General features: G+C 34.0%; 3 protein-coding genes across 7 annotated transcripts; 1 reads left to right on the top strand and 2 right to left on the bottom strand.

The window, feature by feature from the left end:
• Positions 1 to 215: 215 nt before the first annotated feature.
• On the bottom strand, positions 216 to 6,099 carry LOC114321216 (zinc finger BED domain-containing protein RICESLEEPER 2-like). Of its 2 annotated transcripts, XM_082871347.1 has the most exons (5): positions 5,891 to 6,099; positions 2,049 to 4,022; positions 1,896 to 1,958; positions 1,719 to 1,775; positions 216 to 467 (listed from the first exon to the last, which is right to left on the bottom strand). In XM_082871347.1, the coding sequence occupies exon 2, from the start codon at positions 3,994 to 3,996 to the stop codon at positions 2,236 to 2,238; it is 1,761 nt and encodes a 586-aa protein (XP_082727473.1). In that variant the 5' UTR covers positions 3,997 to 4,022; positions 5,891 to 6,099; the 3' UTR covers positions 216 to 467; positions 1,719 to 1,775; positions 1,896 to 1,958; positions 2,049 to 2,235. The 2 variants fall into 2 exon arrangements, with proteins under 2 accessions (XP_082727473.1, XP_082727474.1); XM_082871348.1 differs by lacking the exon at positions 5,891 to 6,099 and having other exon boundaries at positions 2,049 to 4,257.
• A 945-nt stretch (positions 6,100 to 7,044) lies between these two features.
• Positions 7,045 to 12,700, top strand: LOC114278755 (5-formyltetrahydrofolate cyclo-ligase, mitochondrial). 4 transcript variants are annotated; one of them, XR_003635058.2, is made up of 7 exons: positions 7,045 to 7,403; positions 9,261 to 9,401; positions 10,081 to 10,245; positions 10,553 to 10,594; positions 10,681 to 10,726; positions 11,186 to 11,380; positions 12,239 to 12,700. XR_003635058.2 is itself a non-coding variant. In XM_028220885.2 (7 exons), the coding sequence occupies exons 1-7, from the start codon at positions 7,070 to 7,072 to the stop codon at positions 12,373 to 12,375; spliced, it is 936 nt and encodes a 311-aa protein (XP_028076686.1). In that variant the 5' UTR covers positions 7,045 to 7,069; the 3' UTR covers positions 12,376 to 12,700. The 4 variants fall into 4 exon arrangements, 3 of the variants coding, with proteins under 3 accessions (XP_028076686.1, XP_082727471.1, XP_028076688.1); XM_028220885.2 differs by having other exon boundaries at positions 11,310 to 11,380; XM_082871345.1 differs by lacking the exon at positions 10,081 to 10,245 and having other exon boundaries at positions 11,310 to 11,380.
• A 3,037-nt stretch (positions 12,701 to 15,737) lies between these two features.
• Positions 15,738 to 18,353, bottom strand: LOC145792049 (uncharacterized). Its single transcript, XM_082872532.1, has 4 exons — positions 18,184 to 18,353; positions 17,915 to 18,093; positions 16,626 to 17,032; positions 15,738 to 16,505 (listed from the first exon to the last, which is right to left on the bottom strand). The coding sequence occupies exons 1-4, from the start codon at positions 18,351 to 18,353 to the stop codon at positions 15,738 to 15,740; spliced, it is 1,524 nt and encodes a 507-aa protein (XP_082728658.1).
• Between the last annotated feature and the right edge of the window lie 272 nt (positions 18,354 to 18,625).

The raw sequence follows: 18,625 nt of genomic DNA, 5'->3' as shown, positions 1-18,625 counted from the left end.
GTCAATTCAGTTTCCAATTTCAGTCAGTCAGTTCAGTACTTTAATCAGTTCAATTATCAGTCAGTTATCAGTCATCATCAGTTCCGTTTAGCAGTAATCGGTGATTATCGGTAATCAAGCAGTCATTAATCAGTAAACAGTATGAGGGTTGTTACACATATCCAACTCAAAAAGAATAATTCCATCATTGACAAAAAAAAAAAAAAGTAACATCAGCCACCAAAACATTGCCACTGCATTCTCTAACTTACAAGAGGTCAGAATTTTGATGACACACTTTTGGCACAAAAGTAAAACCAGAAAAAACTCATGAAAGACTCCTATGAAGAACAAGCTATGCTATACTATCTGAGAGCTAACAATAGTTTCCCAAACATGTTTGTGTCTCTTTTGGTCTTCTCTATTAGTTCTTCAGTATCTTCTCTTGTTCTTTGCTTCTACTACGATAACATCAGCCACCAAAACATCTGCAGAAGTAATTTTATCAATGTATCAGCAAGTGTAAGAGAAGATAAAAACAATAATGAAAACAATTTTGTTGATAAAGAGCAGTGGACCCAAGTAAAGTCACCGATCAGGGAGAACGGAAGGGGCAAGAACTACTGAACAATCTTCTCTCACTGAACTAGATGAGGTAGAGTGGCTAACTATAAGATTAAAGACAGCAAAGAAAAGATTGAAAGAACTAGAGGAGAGGCGTGCTCAGTATGTTGCATCTCTATTGCTCAATTCTGGGGATAATGAGTGAATGTTTAGTGAAGCACTGATTTGGAAGAACAACACATCAGCAATTAGCATCAGCGCTGACACACAGAAACACACAGGAAAACCCCCTATATATATATATATAATGCTATAACAACTTGTTTGGTGTCTCAACTATGTTAGTTATTTAGTATATTTAAATTATCTTAAGCTTAAACATCTTTAGATTTTATTATGTAAGTAAAACTTTTAAACTATCTATCTAAATGAGTGTTGTTGTTTATTACCCTCTCTGACTCAGGAGAACTGCACTGCACCTGTTCGATTTTTGAGTTGATTTTCATTAGTCTCACATGTTAAGTGAAATAGACATTAGATTAAATTAAATAATAAAAAATACAAAATAATCATCAATCTTGGGCCAAGCCCCAAGCCCAGAATGGCCCGAGATTACCCAGTTGTTGTTATCAAGTTAGTTATGAACCTAAAATGCACAGTAGTGTGATTGTGTCATCCATTAACATAGCTTGAACTTGAAGCTACATTGAATTTACACCACTATCTTGCTGTCAATTATCTGAAAGTGCAACTATAGATAGAAAGAGACAACAGATTTGGAAGTAGGCAAAATCAGCACAACCGTCTACCATCTTAACAAAATATTTTACAACTAAAGAAAGGATGAAGCAAACACATTTTCAAGCTCAGAGAGTCTATGATTCTTCTTTTTCTTATTGTCTGTTTTACTAAATACATACTGAAAGAGAACCACAAAGTCTAATTATGTACCAAGCCAGAGCCCACATCTTCGACAAGATTAAAGAGATGCATCACGGAGAATATATATTCAGACGATCCAACACATGTACATGGTAATTGTAAAAAGTACCAATAACCAGAGCAGTTCACATAAGCACTATTAATATTTAAACCAAGCTCCAAGAAGAAAAGTTATGTAACCACATTTCACAACAAGCAGTTCTAGTAAGAGATAATTAAAGCTATATACTCACGATTCTTCCAAGTCAATAACTTTAATAGCAACCACTTTGTTAAGCTCATTATCAAACCTGCAAATCAAGAAAGCTATTACCTTAATATGCAAACAGATTATCAAATTATGTCAAATACGAATTTCATAGATCACTATAAAGGCATGGGACAAGCCCCATAATCTGAACCATATTTACCCATCTACTTCAAGTGATTCGATTCAATTCAATCCATCTACTCATGTCTGCATTCTTCTACATCTGCAATTTGAAAATAATGTGACATTAAGATATTCATAGAACTAAACTAAATAACATCTAATTATTTAAAAATTTCAATATTTCACTTACTTCTATTTTTGGTTGATTCAATCCAATCATTGCAAGTGATCAAGGCCTCCACAATATCCGGAAGTAATGAAGCACGTGTCTCATCAATCACCCTACCTCCTACACTAAACGCCGCCTCTGATGCAACCGTAGTAGCAGGAACACTTAAAACATCACGAGCTATCCTTGCCAAAGTAGGAAATTTTGCTTAATTCACTTTCCACCGATGTAGAATATTGAAGCTCTCATTACTTGGAAACACCAACTCCTCCAAGTATTGCTCCACCTCTGATTTTTGATAGGCATGAATGTTAGAAGCACGTTCTTGGGCATACCACGCATGAAAAGCAGCCAAACTTTCTTGTTTCGAAGAACCGACAAGCAACTGACTACCACTTGAGCTACTATTTTCAGAAACAAGTGCAATGCTACTCATAGAATCAGAAGAATCACTCCTATACTCATAAAAAAGATCAACAAAACCATTACGGACCCTCTGAATATGCTTATTAGCATCAACACCATAAATAAGCCCAAAGTAGTATTCCACCAAGTCCATTTTAAATCTCGGATCAAGAACCACTGCAATTGCTAACACCAAAGAACATTCTTCCCAATATTTTTGAAATTTCACTCTCATTGGACCGGCCATCAATCGAATGCAATCATACTCACTTTGCTCCCATTTTTTCATTTCAAGTTGAATAAGACAAATATCGGGAAAAAACACATTTGAAGTCGGAAAAGTGGTACCACTAAAGTGAGATGTAGCATCAAAAAAAATCTTCAAGCACCCACAAATCACATTTGCTACATTCCACTCATCCTCAGAAGGATTGTGCTTATATTGTTTGTCAATTTGCCCTAAGCGGTGGAATGCACTTTTCAAATCTAATGTAGCTTCAAGCATTGAATAAGTGGAGTTCCATCTGGTAGGAACATCCATGGGGACTTTCTTTTTATGATGTAACTTAACATGATTCACTGCAACATCAAATTTTTGTTTTCCATAAGGAGACCTCCCTAAATATCTCACACTTTCTCGAATTTTTGAAATAAGACTACCAATCACCTTCAAACCATCCTGAACAACTAAATTCAATATGTGCGCGCTACAACGCACATGAAACAATTGTCCACCCAAATGTAGTAATCCTTGGTCATGTAGCCATCGCTTTAAGAGTCTCACCATGACATCATTACTCGTTGCATTATCGACTACCATTGAAAATAACTTCTTATCTATGTTCCACTCTAAAATTAGATCTTTGATAAAACTAAACAAATGGTCTCCATCATGCGGGTAATCAATGCGTCTATAAGCAAGGATTTTCTTCTTCAACTCCCAATCATTAGTCACATAATGAGCAGTCAAACATGTATAGGCAAAATTCTGATGGTCTGAAGTCCATATATCAGTTGTCAAGGTGATCTTAGAAGAGAGTTCATCCAAAAATTGATATAACTTGGCCTTTTCTATTTCATAAACATCAAGGACATCCGCCCTAACAGTGTTACGAGAAACAAGTTTGAACATTGGTTGAAGATTACTACAAAATATTTCAAAAAATTCATGCTCAACCATGTTAAAAGGATAATTGTGCTTGATTACCATCCTAGAAAAATCCATACGACTTCTCTCTTGATCGAATTTAAAATTTGCAGCCTTAGGAGTAGATTCAGAAGCAGCCTTACTAGCAATCCTAGGGGCATTTGGCCCTTTAAGTACTGGACATGTCTTCGACAAATGATTTTTTAAATGACTAGTCCCTTTCCTACTCTCTCCAACAAATTCCCTATTGCAATGCTTACATCTAGCTATTTCATTTCCATTAGGTCCTTTAAATTTGACAAAGTCATCCCATACCTTTGAAGTTAGTTTTCGAATCCTCTTTGTGGGTCCTTGAGATACATCGTCATCCAACTCGGCATCATCAGCAGTAATAGGTTCGCTATAATCCGAAGACATCTTTGGCTCTAAAACTCAAATATGCACTACACAAGAAATCAAACATAAAGGAGCAGGAGTTCATTTAAAAATAGTGTGCACCAATTTGGAAATTATATAGATTTGTGTGCATGTGATCAATCTACTATAAAGGCATGTGGAATTCATTTAAAAACAAAAAAACTAATAAGCAGCTATCCCATTACTAAGTCTTTGCAGACGATTGTAGTGAAAAGATAAGCAGACATGTTTGTAGAGGATTGTAGTGAAAAGATAAGCTATCCCATGAATTTAACATAGAAGAGAAATTTCAGAATCAAGATGAATTTATGAAAATAGATTAAAATATAAAATTGATTATAACTAAAAAAAGAGAAAAATGATAGAAATTCCGAATGTTTTACTAATATTTCTACTAAATATCTCACATGAGTTTGAAATCCACACCATATTGGTCCCATGTAGGTCCGATATCCATGTGAGATATTTGGTAAAAATATTGATAAAACATTTAAAATCAATAACCTTATTAAAAAAAAATGACATTACTAAAAGGTGCATATGGCACCTCCTTTTCAAATGTATGTATATTAGAATCTCCCCTGAATTTAACGTTTAAACGTTTAAACAATGTAAGAGTTTCTCCAGTGTACCCATTGGCTCTGAGATCAAAATATCTACTTTCTCAGGCAATTCAAGTTCTTCAACTTTACCCTTGACTACATATAATTTAGGTGAAAACTTGCCCCAAAAAGAACAAGAAACAGTGTACTAACTCCATTAACATTTAAACTTTAAACTAAAATGTAAGAAAACAAAAAATTGCACCGTAATTCCAATGGGTTCCTAGCAATAAGTTTGTGGGCATATTATTATGCCATTTCAGATGCTTTCACTACATAAACATGTTTACCACCAACCTAATGAGAAAAAAAAGTGAGGCAGAGAAAAAGAGAGGGTGATAATTAGAAACATATTTTCAATCAAATGCAATGTCAAACTATTTTTTATTTGTTTGCATAAATTCCTTCTCTAATCTTTTTTCTCCACAAACCCATTTACAAATTCAACATCCAAAATATTTTTTATTTGTTTGCATAAATTCCTTCTCTAATCTTTTTTCTCCACAAACCCATTTACAAATTCAACATCCAAACACAACAAAAATATATAAAGACAATATGAATTGTACATTCATTATTGTTGTGTTCAATCGAGAAACACAACATCCATTCAATGGGAATCATGTGACATTGGATTGATCAACAAACAGAACCATAAATAACATACTCACCACATATCTAACACTGTTTTTCTTTTTTCTTTTTTTTAAAAATAAGGCATCCCGTCCTGACTAATCCCTAGATACATGTAGTTCCTCCAGAAATGATCCTATTGAAGAAAGTAGACTAGATTCAAGTGTAAATAATTATTCTGCAAATCAACAAAAGTGAAGAGATGATAGTGGGATGTCTTACAAGCGCAAGTCCACAAAAAATATATATATATATATATCTCTTCAAATTGCTCACTTCGAAAAATTATTCAGCAAAAAAAATTGATTTTAACTAATAAAATACTTTAAAATCCTTCAAAAAATTGAACCAAAAGTTCTTCACTTTGATCAATGAAGAATTAATCATGAATCTATTTAGCAAAAATCAATAAAAAGAAACAATAAATTCACGGTCTCCTTTGATCTTGTTCAATATTGTAACAAAACCCAACTCTCATTAACAAAACCCAACTCTCATTGACAGAGCAATAGGATCAGATCTGATACATACAACTTTAAACCAAGAATCAGATCTGATACGGGTAAGAATCATATCGGCAACAAAAACAGATCTGATACAGGACAGAGACCCAACAAAAAAAATAAAAAATAAAAAGGAGCAGAGAGATGATCTCTTACAGTTCGTAGCTTCGATCTGACAAGATTTGGACTTCGTTCTTTGAAATTGAGCGTTATGAATCCAATCGGAGCAGAGAGCTCGATTTGGCTAGGTTCATCGTCATCAATCGGAGCATTTTCAGACGATGAGAGAGAGATTTGATCTTCAGACGATGAACTTCAACAACAGAACGCACGATGAGAGAGATCTGTTTTATGAGAGATCTGATTTCAATGGAATCGGATTAGGCAAACAAACGGATTGGATCGGATTTATCCGAGTCCGACCCGTTTAAAATCGGGCTACATAGATGCGGGTTAAACGGATATTCGGATTCGGATTTACATAAATGGACCGGATTAATCGGATCGGATTCGGATCGGATTCGGGTTATACCCGATCCGTTGACAGGACTAATTCACGGTGGTGGTAGTAGAGATCAACGGGTAAATTATGTGAACAAATGAGATATAGATATATAGATGATACTAGACAGATGGGTAACACGTGAATAAATAGGTAGAATATATAGTAGACAGATAAATAAAAATAATATAATTTTTCAAATTGTTATTGTCCTTGTGACCTCAAAGACTGGAACTCAACATTATTGCCCAAAAAAAAAAAAATTCTAAAATTGGATTTATAGTCATAAAATGTTTAAGACCCTAAAAAAGCTCTCACAATCGTACTTATAATGACGTGGTATCATATGTGTCACATTCTAATTTTTTACCCACTTAATAATATTGTCACATTATTGTGAGTGAATTTATAAGTTTAAAAGTGTGGATCTCTAATTTGATTTTTAGTTGTCTATCTCTTGATCAATTTTGCGACAATTTTTTTGATGTGTCTTTATCATTAAAAAAAAATGTAGATCTAAAAACATATCCCTTCATAAATATAAAATTCTCACCAATAAACCCAAAATCATTAATTATTATTAGTTTTTATTTTTTGAATTATTATGGATTATTTAGAATGTTCTAAATAAATGTATTTTTTAACTTTTTATAAAATATGGATTGAGTTTGAAGTGATGTATTAAAAAAGTAATCTGACTTAAATAAGATAATGTGATTTAAATAAGATAATGACTTTTTAACTTTTTAACCTTTTAACTTCCTTTTTTTTTATTTATTTATTTTTTTTTTATTTTTTAAAGATGCAACCCTAGCCTTAATAATGGGCTATGTATGATTCATAATACATATGCTAGCAATCCTCAAAGGAAAACATCTGAAGGTTACTGTAGAATGAGCTCAGCTAGGAGGCTGCTAATCAGAGAGGCGAAGGAAGCGCTAATGAACCAAACGCGCACGATAACATCACCCAACGCATATTCAACCTTCCTGCCATTGCGTTCAGCTATTGTACGCCCTGCGCCAAGCCCTCGCCGATCCATTGTCACGATGAACAAAGACGACGACCCTAACCAGCTGGAAGCAATCGTTCAGCAAAAGCAAGCACTTCGATCCAAAATGCGTAAAGCGCTTAAGAGCATGGACCCAATTCAGAGATCTCAAGAAGGTCCCTTTCAATTCCCTTTATCTCCGCCTTGACAAATTAATGGACGCAATGTGTTTGTTTGATTGCCTGACTGAAATTTTCAGTAGATGGTATAAATGTAAGCAATGCGTTTGTTTGATTGCTTGACCGAAATTTTGAATTGGGCTTCTTCAATAGATGATATATTGATCCCTTATTGGTAGTGATTTTTTTTTGGGGGCCAAGACTGTAGGAAGTTAGTTTGTTAGCAAAATTAGATTACATTACAAGTCACCGCTCCATCAGCTCAAACCCTGACCTTTCCCTCACCACACACCACTGGGCCAAACCCAAGTTTTGTGTATGTTTATTGTTAGTGGGTTAGTTTCCAATTTTCATGTGCCAGTCTGCAGGATTGGCGATTTGGATTGATTATTATAATGTGGTTAGAGAGGTTTCTAAGTACAGTTAACCCTCTAGTAATTAGTAATCATGGGATAATGAAAATCTTTTAATTAATAAATTTTTTAGGTATTAAACTATGTTATTCACATATGATGTTGTTCCGGTGGATGAAACTGAAGAATTAACGCTAAATTAGAAATCTTAAGGTAAAGTGTTTTAGTAAAAAAAAGTTTAAAATTTTAGTAGAAATAAAACTGTATATATGGAATGTATTAGTAACAGTAGAAGTAGAAATAATGAATAAGTGAAGATTGAAAACTATGCTATAACAAAAAATTAACATTTCCGTGACTTAGTTCAATTATTAATAAGGATGGTAAGGTTGAAAATGATGTGATCCATGAAATCAAAGTAGGTTAGCTCAAGTTGAAGAATACTTTTGACATATTATGTGATCGACGAATACACACAAAATTAGAAGAAAAATTTTATAGAACAACTATATGGCCAATGATGCTTTATATGATAGAATGCTAGGCAACTAAGACATAAGATGTTCATAAAATGAGTAACTGAGATAAGAATGTTTAGAGAGATGTGTGGTAAGATTAGGAAAGATATAATTATAAATGAATATATTCGTGAAATTATTGGAGTAGCACTAGTTGAAGATAAGTTGAGAGAGAACATACTAAAATGGTTGGCTCATCATGTGCGACGAAAATCTATAGATTCATTGGTAAGAAAGAGTTATATGATCACCACAAACGAAAATGTTATGGGAAAGGGAAGACCTAAACTAACTTGGAATTTAGTAGTAAAAAATGATATGTTACATGCACCCAACAAGTATGCATATATGTAGTCGAGGTTACTATGTTAACTATTGATAATCTTCAATTTTATACATAAAGTGCTGTGTGTATATATATATAACATATTTAGAAGAGTCCATGTAACATAGCTCCTAGCTATGGCATTATTCCTATCCTATATTAGAATTATTTATCAGATCTTCGACTATGTTCCCATATTAATTTTGGAGTCTTGTTAACGAGTAGCCTAAGAGTGCTTGTTAAAAAACTTGAAATGGTTGTTCATTCTTGATAAAAGTGTGTGCTATAAAGTATGTATAACCATTTTAAAGTTTTGTTAACCAATGCACACTTGTTAACACGGCCCTTAATTTTAACGTGGAGAGAACAGGTTGCATAAGTTGCAAGATCTTGGATTACAATTTTTTAAAATATATAATTCACATTATTGTCAATCCATGAAACAGGTATACAATGATAATCCTAATATTTTTATTGTTTGTAGCAAATTTAGTATAAGGACATAAATGTCCTCTTTCTTTATATCTCTCTATCACACATGCCAAACAATCATCACTTGCTCGGCAATGCTATGCAATTAGTGGAATTTGGATTGATTATATGCCTGATTTCTTTAGAAGACCAAAGACTTGACATTTACTTGATATTTTCTTCTCAGATAATGCAATACAGAATTTTGTTTTAGAAGCTCCATGGTTCAAATCAAGTAAAAAATTATGTGCTTATGTAAGCTGTGCTGCTTTACGAGAAGTTGATACATCCAAAATTGTGTCAGAGATCTTATGCAATGCAGCTGAAGGTATGTGCAGTGTTCCATCTTTTGTAATTGGTCTTTGAGATGGTATATGGTTTAGCAGCAGGTCCATAGATAATTTGTTATTATCTTTAAATCATTTGTTAACACAAGGTTGTGTTAACTAACTAGTCATGCACTTCTGCGAGGCAATAGATTTTTAAGGTTAGTAATCAAAATATTTTACTCTTTAATATTGTACATTTCTGTCTTGACTTTCTCCTGACAAGGATGTGTGGTCATTGGACATACCAGTTGGTGTTACTTCAATTCTTCCAACCGAAGTATTGTACACTTAACAGTCCTAATAAAGCTAAAGGGCAGGACATCATGTGCACATACCATAAGTACTAATTTGACTCCTGCATAATGCCTATTGGTGTCAATATGAGTTCTAAAAGGTATAAAAATACCGTAGGAAGCACTTAGATAGGATCTTCCAGGTGTCAGCTTGCAACAAGTCATATGCCAAGTGCATGGAAGATGGGTTTTGGTTTCTTCTCTCATGCCCGTCTCATATATAATTAAACTGTTGCATAGTAGCTGATTAACCTTTCATGATGTTAGCAACGGTCACCATATATCTTTTCAAGGCAATCTACATTATCAACAATACTTGCACAACTGAGATGCAATTCATGTCACTACTCATGTAGAGATTCTTACAATTCATTTTCAACTCAAGAGGGTTGTGCACAGATCCGGAAAAATCTTTATCTTCCACGCATTGAGGATCGGAATAGCAACATGAGAATGCTCAAGATTTCAAGTTTAACTGATCTTATCGCAAACTCAATGAACATTTTGGAACCATCTCCAGTGGATTGTGATGGAAATCAACGCGAAGATGGTACATATTTCCAATTTTTGCTGTATAGTACTTAAATTTATTCTCTTTGTTTGAATGAAGAAATTGGTCGGAGTATGTGGATTGGCTAATTTGAGCCTTCTATTTATGTTTTAATTTTGTGGAATAGTATTGTAGTCTTGGTATATTACAAATATTACTTGAGTTTTTCTTGTATCTTTTTTACTTTCTGTTTGTTGTTTTACTTTGACATGATTGAATTTCGCCTTGCAGTTGATATTATATTAAGCTCGGGGTTTTTACACATGTTTAATTGTTTATGCTCTTACTGTTACTTTCTTTTGTGCAGTTATGCAGGCAAGTGAGCCCGTTGACTTGTTCGTCCTACCTGGTGATTTCCTTCTTCCTATTTCTTGATCTCAAAGCCCACGGAAAAACTGGAATTAATATGTCTTACCTTTGGTTTTGTACTGCTAGGCCTTGCATTTGACAGATTGGGAAGACGTTTGGGACGTAGTGGTGGGTAAGTTCATGATTGCTGCCTTAACATTCATAATTATGCCGTTTATGATATTTGAACAGTTTTTACTTCTATTAACTGTATGTTAACAATTTGGTGTACGTGAAGCCACTTAAAAAAGAATAATTGTTATTGATATGTAGAAGCATTCAAAAAGTCAACTCAGAATGAAAAACAGCAGTTATGACTGCTGTTGCCTATCTGGTGGTGTCTATATGGTGTATTGCCAGTGTTGTATGTCCGCAACAACTCTGTTTTTAAACCAATGCATAAACTTTCAATTGGATTAGACTCTTTTTTTGGTCCTTATTCTCCAGCCGCATAGGAGATCTTGATGAATCTTGTTTAGAATGTTTATTCTGAAGGCTATTGTCCTTTAAGTACCCTAGACCAGCAAGTTACTGAAAATTAGCAAGTGTGTGGCATCAGATGCTGAACCAGGTCATGCTACTTTTTGTGCAGCTCGTCTGGAAGTACATTCAACGTGTCATAAATCATATAAGCATGTCCTATTTTGTCTGCACATTTTATAAAGCATGTCTCATTCTGCAATTTTCTTTTGTCTGTGCTGGGCAAAAATTCAAAGTTACTATGATATGTTCCTGAAGAAATACAAAGAGCTTGCTAGCAAGAGGAACTGGAAGCAGCCCCTTCTTGGTAGGTACCCAACTTTATTGTGCTATTTCTTGTAGTATAGGGGTATTCATGGACCGGTTTGGTTTGGTTCCAAGGTAAACCAAGAACCAAACTGGTCCTTATGGCTCCAGAAATTTAGAAACCAAATCAAGCTGTGAAAAACCGAACCAGAACCAAACAGCCAAAAGTGGTTTGGCTCCACTTCGGTTCTAGGCTTGAACAGTAATCACTATATCTAGATTATCCAGGTTAATAAAAATTGATTCTTCCTTCCTATACAAGTATTCTAAAGTTTTCATAAGCATACTTCAAATTTTTTGAATATTCTCCAAACTAACCTTTAGAAAATATGTAAAAGAAAACAAATTCATATTATATAGTAATTACTATGAAAATGCAAGTTTCAATAATATAAGAAGTGTAAAAATTATATGAGTAGTGAAAAAAAAAAAAACTAAAAAAACAATACACATTTTGTTATAGAGTGATATACTTTGTGAATAAGATGAATGAAGGTCTCATCGACATCAGAATGAGATTGAGATTGAGATTCAAAGAAAAGTAGATACCTTGTGGTCTGGAACACCCTATGCATATTAAAATTAATAAAATCATCAAATTGTTTGATTCGTTCTTTTTGAGTCTCATCTGTGAAACCAAACCGTAATAAACTGGTTCTTAATTTTTTGGAATCTGAAACCAAACTGCCTCTAAAAAACTAGGCCAAACCATACAGTTTGGATCAATTCTGAACAATTTACTTGTTTGGCCATTTTTTTTAAACACCTCTATCTTTCAGATTAACTATATATGCAATAAGCTTGTCTTTTCCTTTTTATTTCTTTAGTCACACTCCTGGTGCCTGTTGTTTGGCTGCAGTTGCACTTTCATACTCTTTACAGATTGTGGATGAGGGAGCTATCGCTATCACACATAATGATGTTCCCGTGGATGCAATAGTGTCTCCGGCTGGGTTCATTCCAACAAGTCCTGCCGCCATGAAGATGTCTGATTGACAAGTCTCCATTTTTACAGAGATTCACCATGAAATTTCATCGCACTGTCTTACCAAAGCTGTTACCTTGATACACTGAAGCATTGTGTATTATCAATCCGACTGCACATTTTGGTGCTTCCATTGGCTTCTGCCTAGAGCCAATGCCCTTTAGTAATTCTGTGATGTTATTAATCTGGGTGAGGTGAGGATGCAAACCAATTTGAATTAGGCTTGTCTTCATCCTTGTGCTCAATATTTGTATGGTTGTGGCTGAAACCGAGGCTGTGAATCTTCTTAATACAATTGAATTTATTTTAATTTTAACTGGTAATCTGATTCCTTAAGCGCCATCTTTGTAGTGTTGTTTTGGGGATTGATTTTTTAGTTACTTTTATGATTTTTTATGGAAAAAATGTGCAAAAAAAGTAGAAAAAAATGATTTGACAATTTGTAGTGATTTTTTAGTTAAAAACCTCACTTGGCAAACAAGGCCTTGCCTCTTGAACTTCAAAAATTGCACTTCTCTACACATTTGTGTTTTGATGACTTGATTGTGTGGCCATGTATTGATGATGCATTTGAAGATTATTAAGTTGTTGGAATCAATGTGTATCAAAATTCGGAAACTTGGAAGGTGAAATTAAAATGCATCTAGGAGAACTGCATTTTGTGGGCCTGGAAAGCAGAAGAGGCTTGTGGGATATTAAAGGGCCCACAGACCAAGAAAGGGCATCCACTGGGTCAAAAATTAGCCCAAATTCAACCCCAAGAGCACTTGGCCGTTATTGCAGGGCCAAGCCCCAGTGATTAGTGGGCAGCAATCAACAATGGGTCTGGAGCCCAAAAGAGAATATCCAGCCCAAAACAATCAACATTAAGCGCAGTGGGGTCCACAAAGGTGTTCGAAAGCTCAAGCCTTACTTGGCGTGGCACCAACCAGCAACAGCCTAAAGTCCATGAGACCTGACCTTTAATAGTAAGGTCACAATACTTGCTATTTCATATATATATATATATACTACGATCGGCAGTGTTACGTAGTTCGAAACCCCTCCCCCCAATCTCCCGAACCAAAAACGATGCTGTTTTTGTTTTATTTTGTTTTGTTTTGTTTTTTTTTTTTTTTTTGCAGATCAGAAGCAGAAAGAAGAAGAAGGAGGAGGAGGAGGAGGAGGAGGAGGGACTGGAGGGGGCTCAACAAATGGGGCTGGAGGCGGAGGCCGGGGGCGGAGGCGGCAGAGGCAGGGGCTGGGAGGGGCGGGGCTGCGACGGTGGAGCTGCTGCTGGACGATCGGAGCTGCTCGACGATCGGCAGGTCGGCAACAACAAGGAGGGGCCCTCTCCATTCCCTCTTCTCTTTCTCTCTTTCTCTCCTCCCGTTCCTGAGCTGATCGAAAATGGAAGAAAAAAAAGAAAAAAAAAAAGGCTAATGCCCAAAACGACGTCGTTTTGGGCATTAGGGGGATTCGGGGGGGGGGGAAGGGGAATCCTCGAGCTACCAAACATTATTCATACTAGGATATGTCCGTGCCTGAAGACACGGTGAAAATATTATTGGCATGAAAATGTAATTGAATATAAAAATATTGAGTTAAAATGTAATTTATTTAATTTGTTGGGAAAAAAAATTTGAGGTGAAAATATAAATAGATGATCTGTATGGTTGTGTATATTCAAATAAATTTTATAATTAGATTTTTTAAAAGAGTTTGTCGAACTCAAAATTTTGTTTGGTTATATATGTTAAAAATTATAAATAATTTTTACAAATTTAAAATTCAAAACTTACTTGGTTTTAGAGTTTCCAAAAATAGTTTGTAAAATTTTAATTTGTATTTTATTATTTTTAGTGAAAATTTTAATATTTTAATCAATATTTTTCACTTTTCAAATCCACTCAATTTAAATATTTTGCATTATAAAATTTAGAGAGATGGAGAAATTAAAAATAGTGATGACACAATTATTACCTTGGCCAATAAAACGTGAAAATAGTGATGACACAAATGTAAACAAAGATCATATCACCAAATATTTACTATTGTAGTATTTTTATTTATGTAACCCACTTGCAATTTGTAATAGAAAATAAGCATTTTATTATCCTGGTCAATAACAATATCCAAATAAATTTCTATATCCACATTTTTTTAGATAGTGAGTTTTGGTTGAAATAAAGAAGAGAGATCTCATAGCTATAGTTTTGCATCAATTTTAATGCAATGGTTAAAATCTACCAATTTTTATGGTTTGGTGGTCAATTTATTGTACAGAAAATTAAATAAATGAAAAATAAATAAATTGTACACTACTTAGTGAATAAATCAATTTAAACATAAAATTTTCAAACTTATAGGTAAACGAAATAGTGAAAAGTAAACACATAAATGCTACGTAAAATTTAAGCATAACAAAAGTATAAAATTTTAAATAAACAACAAAATGTAAGTCCCACAACACAGAAACATCTATATACACCAGCCAATGTTCTGCAATACAAAAAAATAAACAACAAATTAAGCACACCAGCCAATGGTCTGCAATACAAAAAAATGCCAAATAACAAAGTCAGTGCTCTGCAATACAAAAAAAAATTCAAATAACAAATTAAGCACACCAGCCAATGTTTTGTAATGCAAAGAAAATGTAACACCCTTCCTGATAAAAAGATATATGGATACAAAAATTCAAATTCAACCAAATAAAAATATGATTAGTTTTCTTTAACCTAATTCAAGAGCATATTGGGAAGAAAAAACAAAAAAACAAAAAAAACTATCACCTAGTGTGTTACATTTACAAAAACAAACTCATAGCATAAGTCAATAATTCAAATGAATATTATCTAACATACATCTAAACTTAGTTATAAATTTCACATAGATAAAAGGCTTTACAAAACTATTGTAAGTAATAAATTTCACATCGATCGGAAACTTTACAAAATATGAATCGTAGCTATCATATGTACGCTTTTCACAAAAATAAATATAAGATTCAAACTCGTTCTTTTTTAGAAAACCTAGGAGCGCCTCATCACTTTCCAAAAAGTCCTTGTATCAACTTGTATGTATCCCCAGTAAAGAGTAAGCACTACAATCTACTAATTTATGAAAATAAAAAAAGTTAGTATATTAGTAAAAGAAAATTTATATAAATATATCAAAACACTTTCAAATTGAAATTACCTTGTTACATCCTCATCGAAGCAATCTAATTGTATTTATCTTTTTGAGCTCCATATATTTTTTAACCCAATCCTACAAAAGTCGACACATATAGTAAAATATTTTTAAAATAACAATTTGTAATCAATAGAAACAAATTTATCAATAAATAAATTGTACCTTTTGACAAAAGTGGTTTGATCCATAAGTAACACTATAACAAAATTTCAGGATAAACAATATTTGTAGTAGAATCTGACTCATCATTAGGAAGGAGGACACATATATGATCAAAAGATGTGCATCTGGATAGGGCCACATACAATTGCCCATGACTAAACACTGGTGTGCGCAAATCAACTCCAACAAATTTCACAGATTGCTTTTGAGATTTATTAATGGTCAGGGCATATGCCAATCGAACTGGAAATTGACGTCTTGTCATTCGGAAAGGCATTTCTGAAGAAGACGGCGTCAAGGATATCCTTGGTATAAATACCAAATTGTCAAATTTTTCTCTAGTTAAAATTTGAGCTTCAATTATGCGAGTATTGCTTCTAGAAACCATCAATCTTGTGCCATTGCACAGTCCATCTTTTGGTGCAATATTTCTTAACAACATTATGGGACAACCCACTTTCAACTCTAGCTTAAAAGCCGGTAGCCCAGGAGGATCTAATGAATTTAAATATTCATTAGGATATTTATTTATTATAGTATGATCAATTTCATCATCTTCAGACATCTTGTCTGCTGCCAAATAAGTATGTGTGTTACCGGAAAAAATATTCAATGCTGCAGTATTAATGGCACTGACATCATCATTCCGTGCAGAAAGAATTATACGTTCAGTTAAAAATGTGGCAGTCGATGTCATTGCCATATCCAGTTGCGGATAAACTACTGAGATTATGTCTTTTAGATCTTGGCATTTGTGTATTGTTGATGGAAGTTTAATAATTTCTTGAGGATTAGTCCCAATCTATTTATGAAAATAAATAAATAAAATAGTAAGAAAAATCAATTAAAGTACATAAATGTAAATGTATTTCGTCAATTTAAAAGAACCATATAATAGAGAAAAACTTTGAAGAAATATTACCTCCATCAAGAAGTTTGCAAAATTAGCATTTCGAAGATTTGCATGATTCAAGCGCATGTTCAAATTTAAAGACAGAACATGTATATCCTTCCATAGAAAAAAGTGTCTTAATGATGCATTCACAATTTGCTCACGAACTCCTTTGGTTATAATTGGTAAGATTTGCTGAAAATCTCCACCAAGAACAACAGTGATACCCCCAAATGGCTTTTCACTATCACAAGTGTCCCGAAGTGTGCGATCAACTGCCTCAACACAATGTCTATGCTGCATAGGAACTTCATCGCAGATTATAAGTTTTGTTTCTCTAAACAATTCTGCTTGTAATGATTGCTTGCTAAATCCACAAATTGAATTTTCCAATACATCCAACGGAATGGAAAATGTTGAATGAGCAGTACAACCTCCTACCAATAACAATGATGCAATTCTAGATGAAGCCACAGTAATAACAATATGGCCAACGCTACGACACTTCAATGCAATCGCATTGTACAAAAACGTTTTCCTTGTTTTGGTACCTCAATTCAAAAAGAAAATAGTTCCTTTATTTTCAAAGACTGAGGAAGTGATTGCATCATAAGCTGTTCGTTGATCATCGTTGAGACGATCAATAATAATTTCTATATCTGCCTGTTGTGCCTCATTCTGCAGTTGTTGATGTTTGAATATCAACCTGTTACCAACTACTGTACTCTAATTTGTAGAAGGTTGTGGCATTGGCAGGAAGTCAATTAAACTTTTTCCTGATTCTTGGAGCATTTGATTCAAAAGATATAGACCATAATCTTCAATTTGAGTCTCAATTGGTTCAGAAATGGCAAACAATGTTTGAATCTTATGTGCAAGATCATCACATATATGCATTGAAAATTGATTCCATAATACATATGGTTGTAGTGGAGAGCACTACGTAAGAATAATAGTAAACAATTTCCTTAATTGATAACCAGTTTTCATAACTGCAGCCTCTTTAAGGCATTGTATCCATTCTTCATCATCTTCTAAAAGTCATCTTGCAGCACATGTTGATTTAAACGTATCATGCAAAACATTGTTGACCGTGCGTAAGCACTGAAATGATTTTGGTTCTTTGACAACAGTTAATAACAAACGCAAATAAAATCTCTCACCACAATTAAGGCTAGCAAAGTACATTCTACCGATTGCATAGCCCTGCTGCCATGGTTTTCATCTCTTTTCTGAATTAAGCCAAACAAAATATTATGAAAATTCTTGGTAAGTGAATGGACATTCATCTTCCATAGAAGCGCAACATGCAAAAAAACCAGTAAGAGTTGACATTTGTTGGCCAGCTGTAGAAACAATTGATTCTAATGATTCATCAGGATTAAAAAGAACGCGGTGCATTCCAGGTAAATGAAGTGCTAAATGTACAACTGTTGGTATCTCAGCATGTAATGGATGTCCAAATATTCTCCAAGCAGCTTCTGGAGGTCCAATATACCTCTCATCGAGATATTGTTAGATCTCATTTATCAATCCCAACACCATCGTTGTACGATCATAACCCTTGTAAATGTATTTGTGTATATACTTGACACATCTCATTTCAGCACAAACTTTCACGTTTATGTGACAGTTGAAACGTTTAGAAAGATATGCATTGTATGATACGATGTCTCTGTTATCAACTTCTTTCCCTCTCACAATATGAACTTGACCATTATTGCGACGACGATAGATAGGATATCTATCTTGATCCATAGTAGTTGTTTTTGCGAACGCTTGAGGGTATCTCTTAGTGCATTTGCCATTTTCCATACATGGTGCTTGTGGATTTAGAGCACCACATGGTCCATGTACCATACAACACTTGATAGTTTCAAAAAACATAGGTTCATCTTTTGGATCTGGAAATTCTGCACAAACCAATTTGTCTACTTGAGCACATGTCCGAATTTTGTCTGGACCCTTAAGAAATAGAAGTGCATGCATATGAGGAAGTCCTCGTTTTTGGAATTCAACTGTAAAAACAT

Source organism: Camellia sinensis, chromosome 5 (genome assembly GCF_055761805.1).
Source record: "Camellia sinensis isolate YWXY chromosome 5, ASM5576180v1, whole genome shotgun sequence".
In the NCBI taxonomy this organism is placed as follows: domain Eukaryota; kingdom Viridiplantae; phylum Streptophyta; class Magnoliopsida; order Ericales; family Theaceae; genus Camellia; species Camellia sinensis.
Note: the sequence above shows the minus strand (reverse complement) of the source record. Positions and strands in the feature narration are given on the sequence as shown.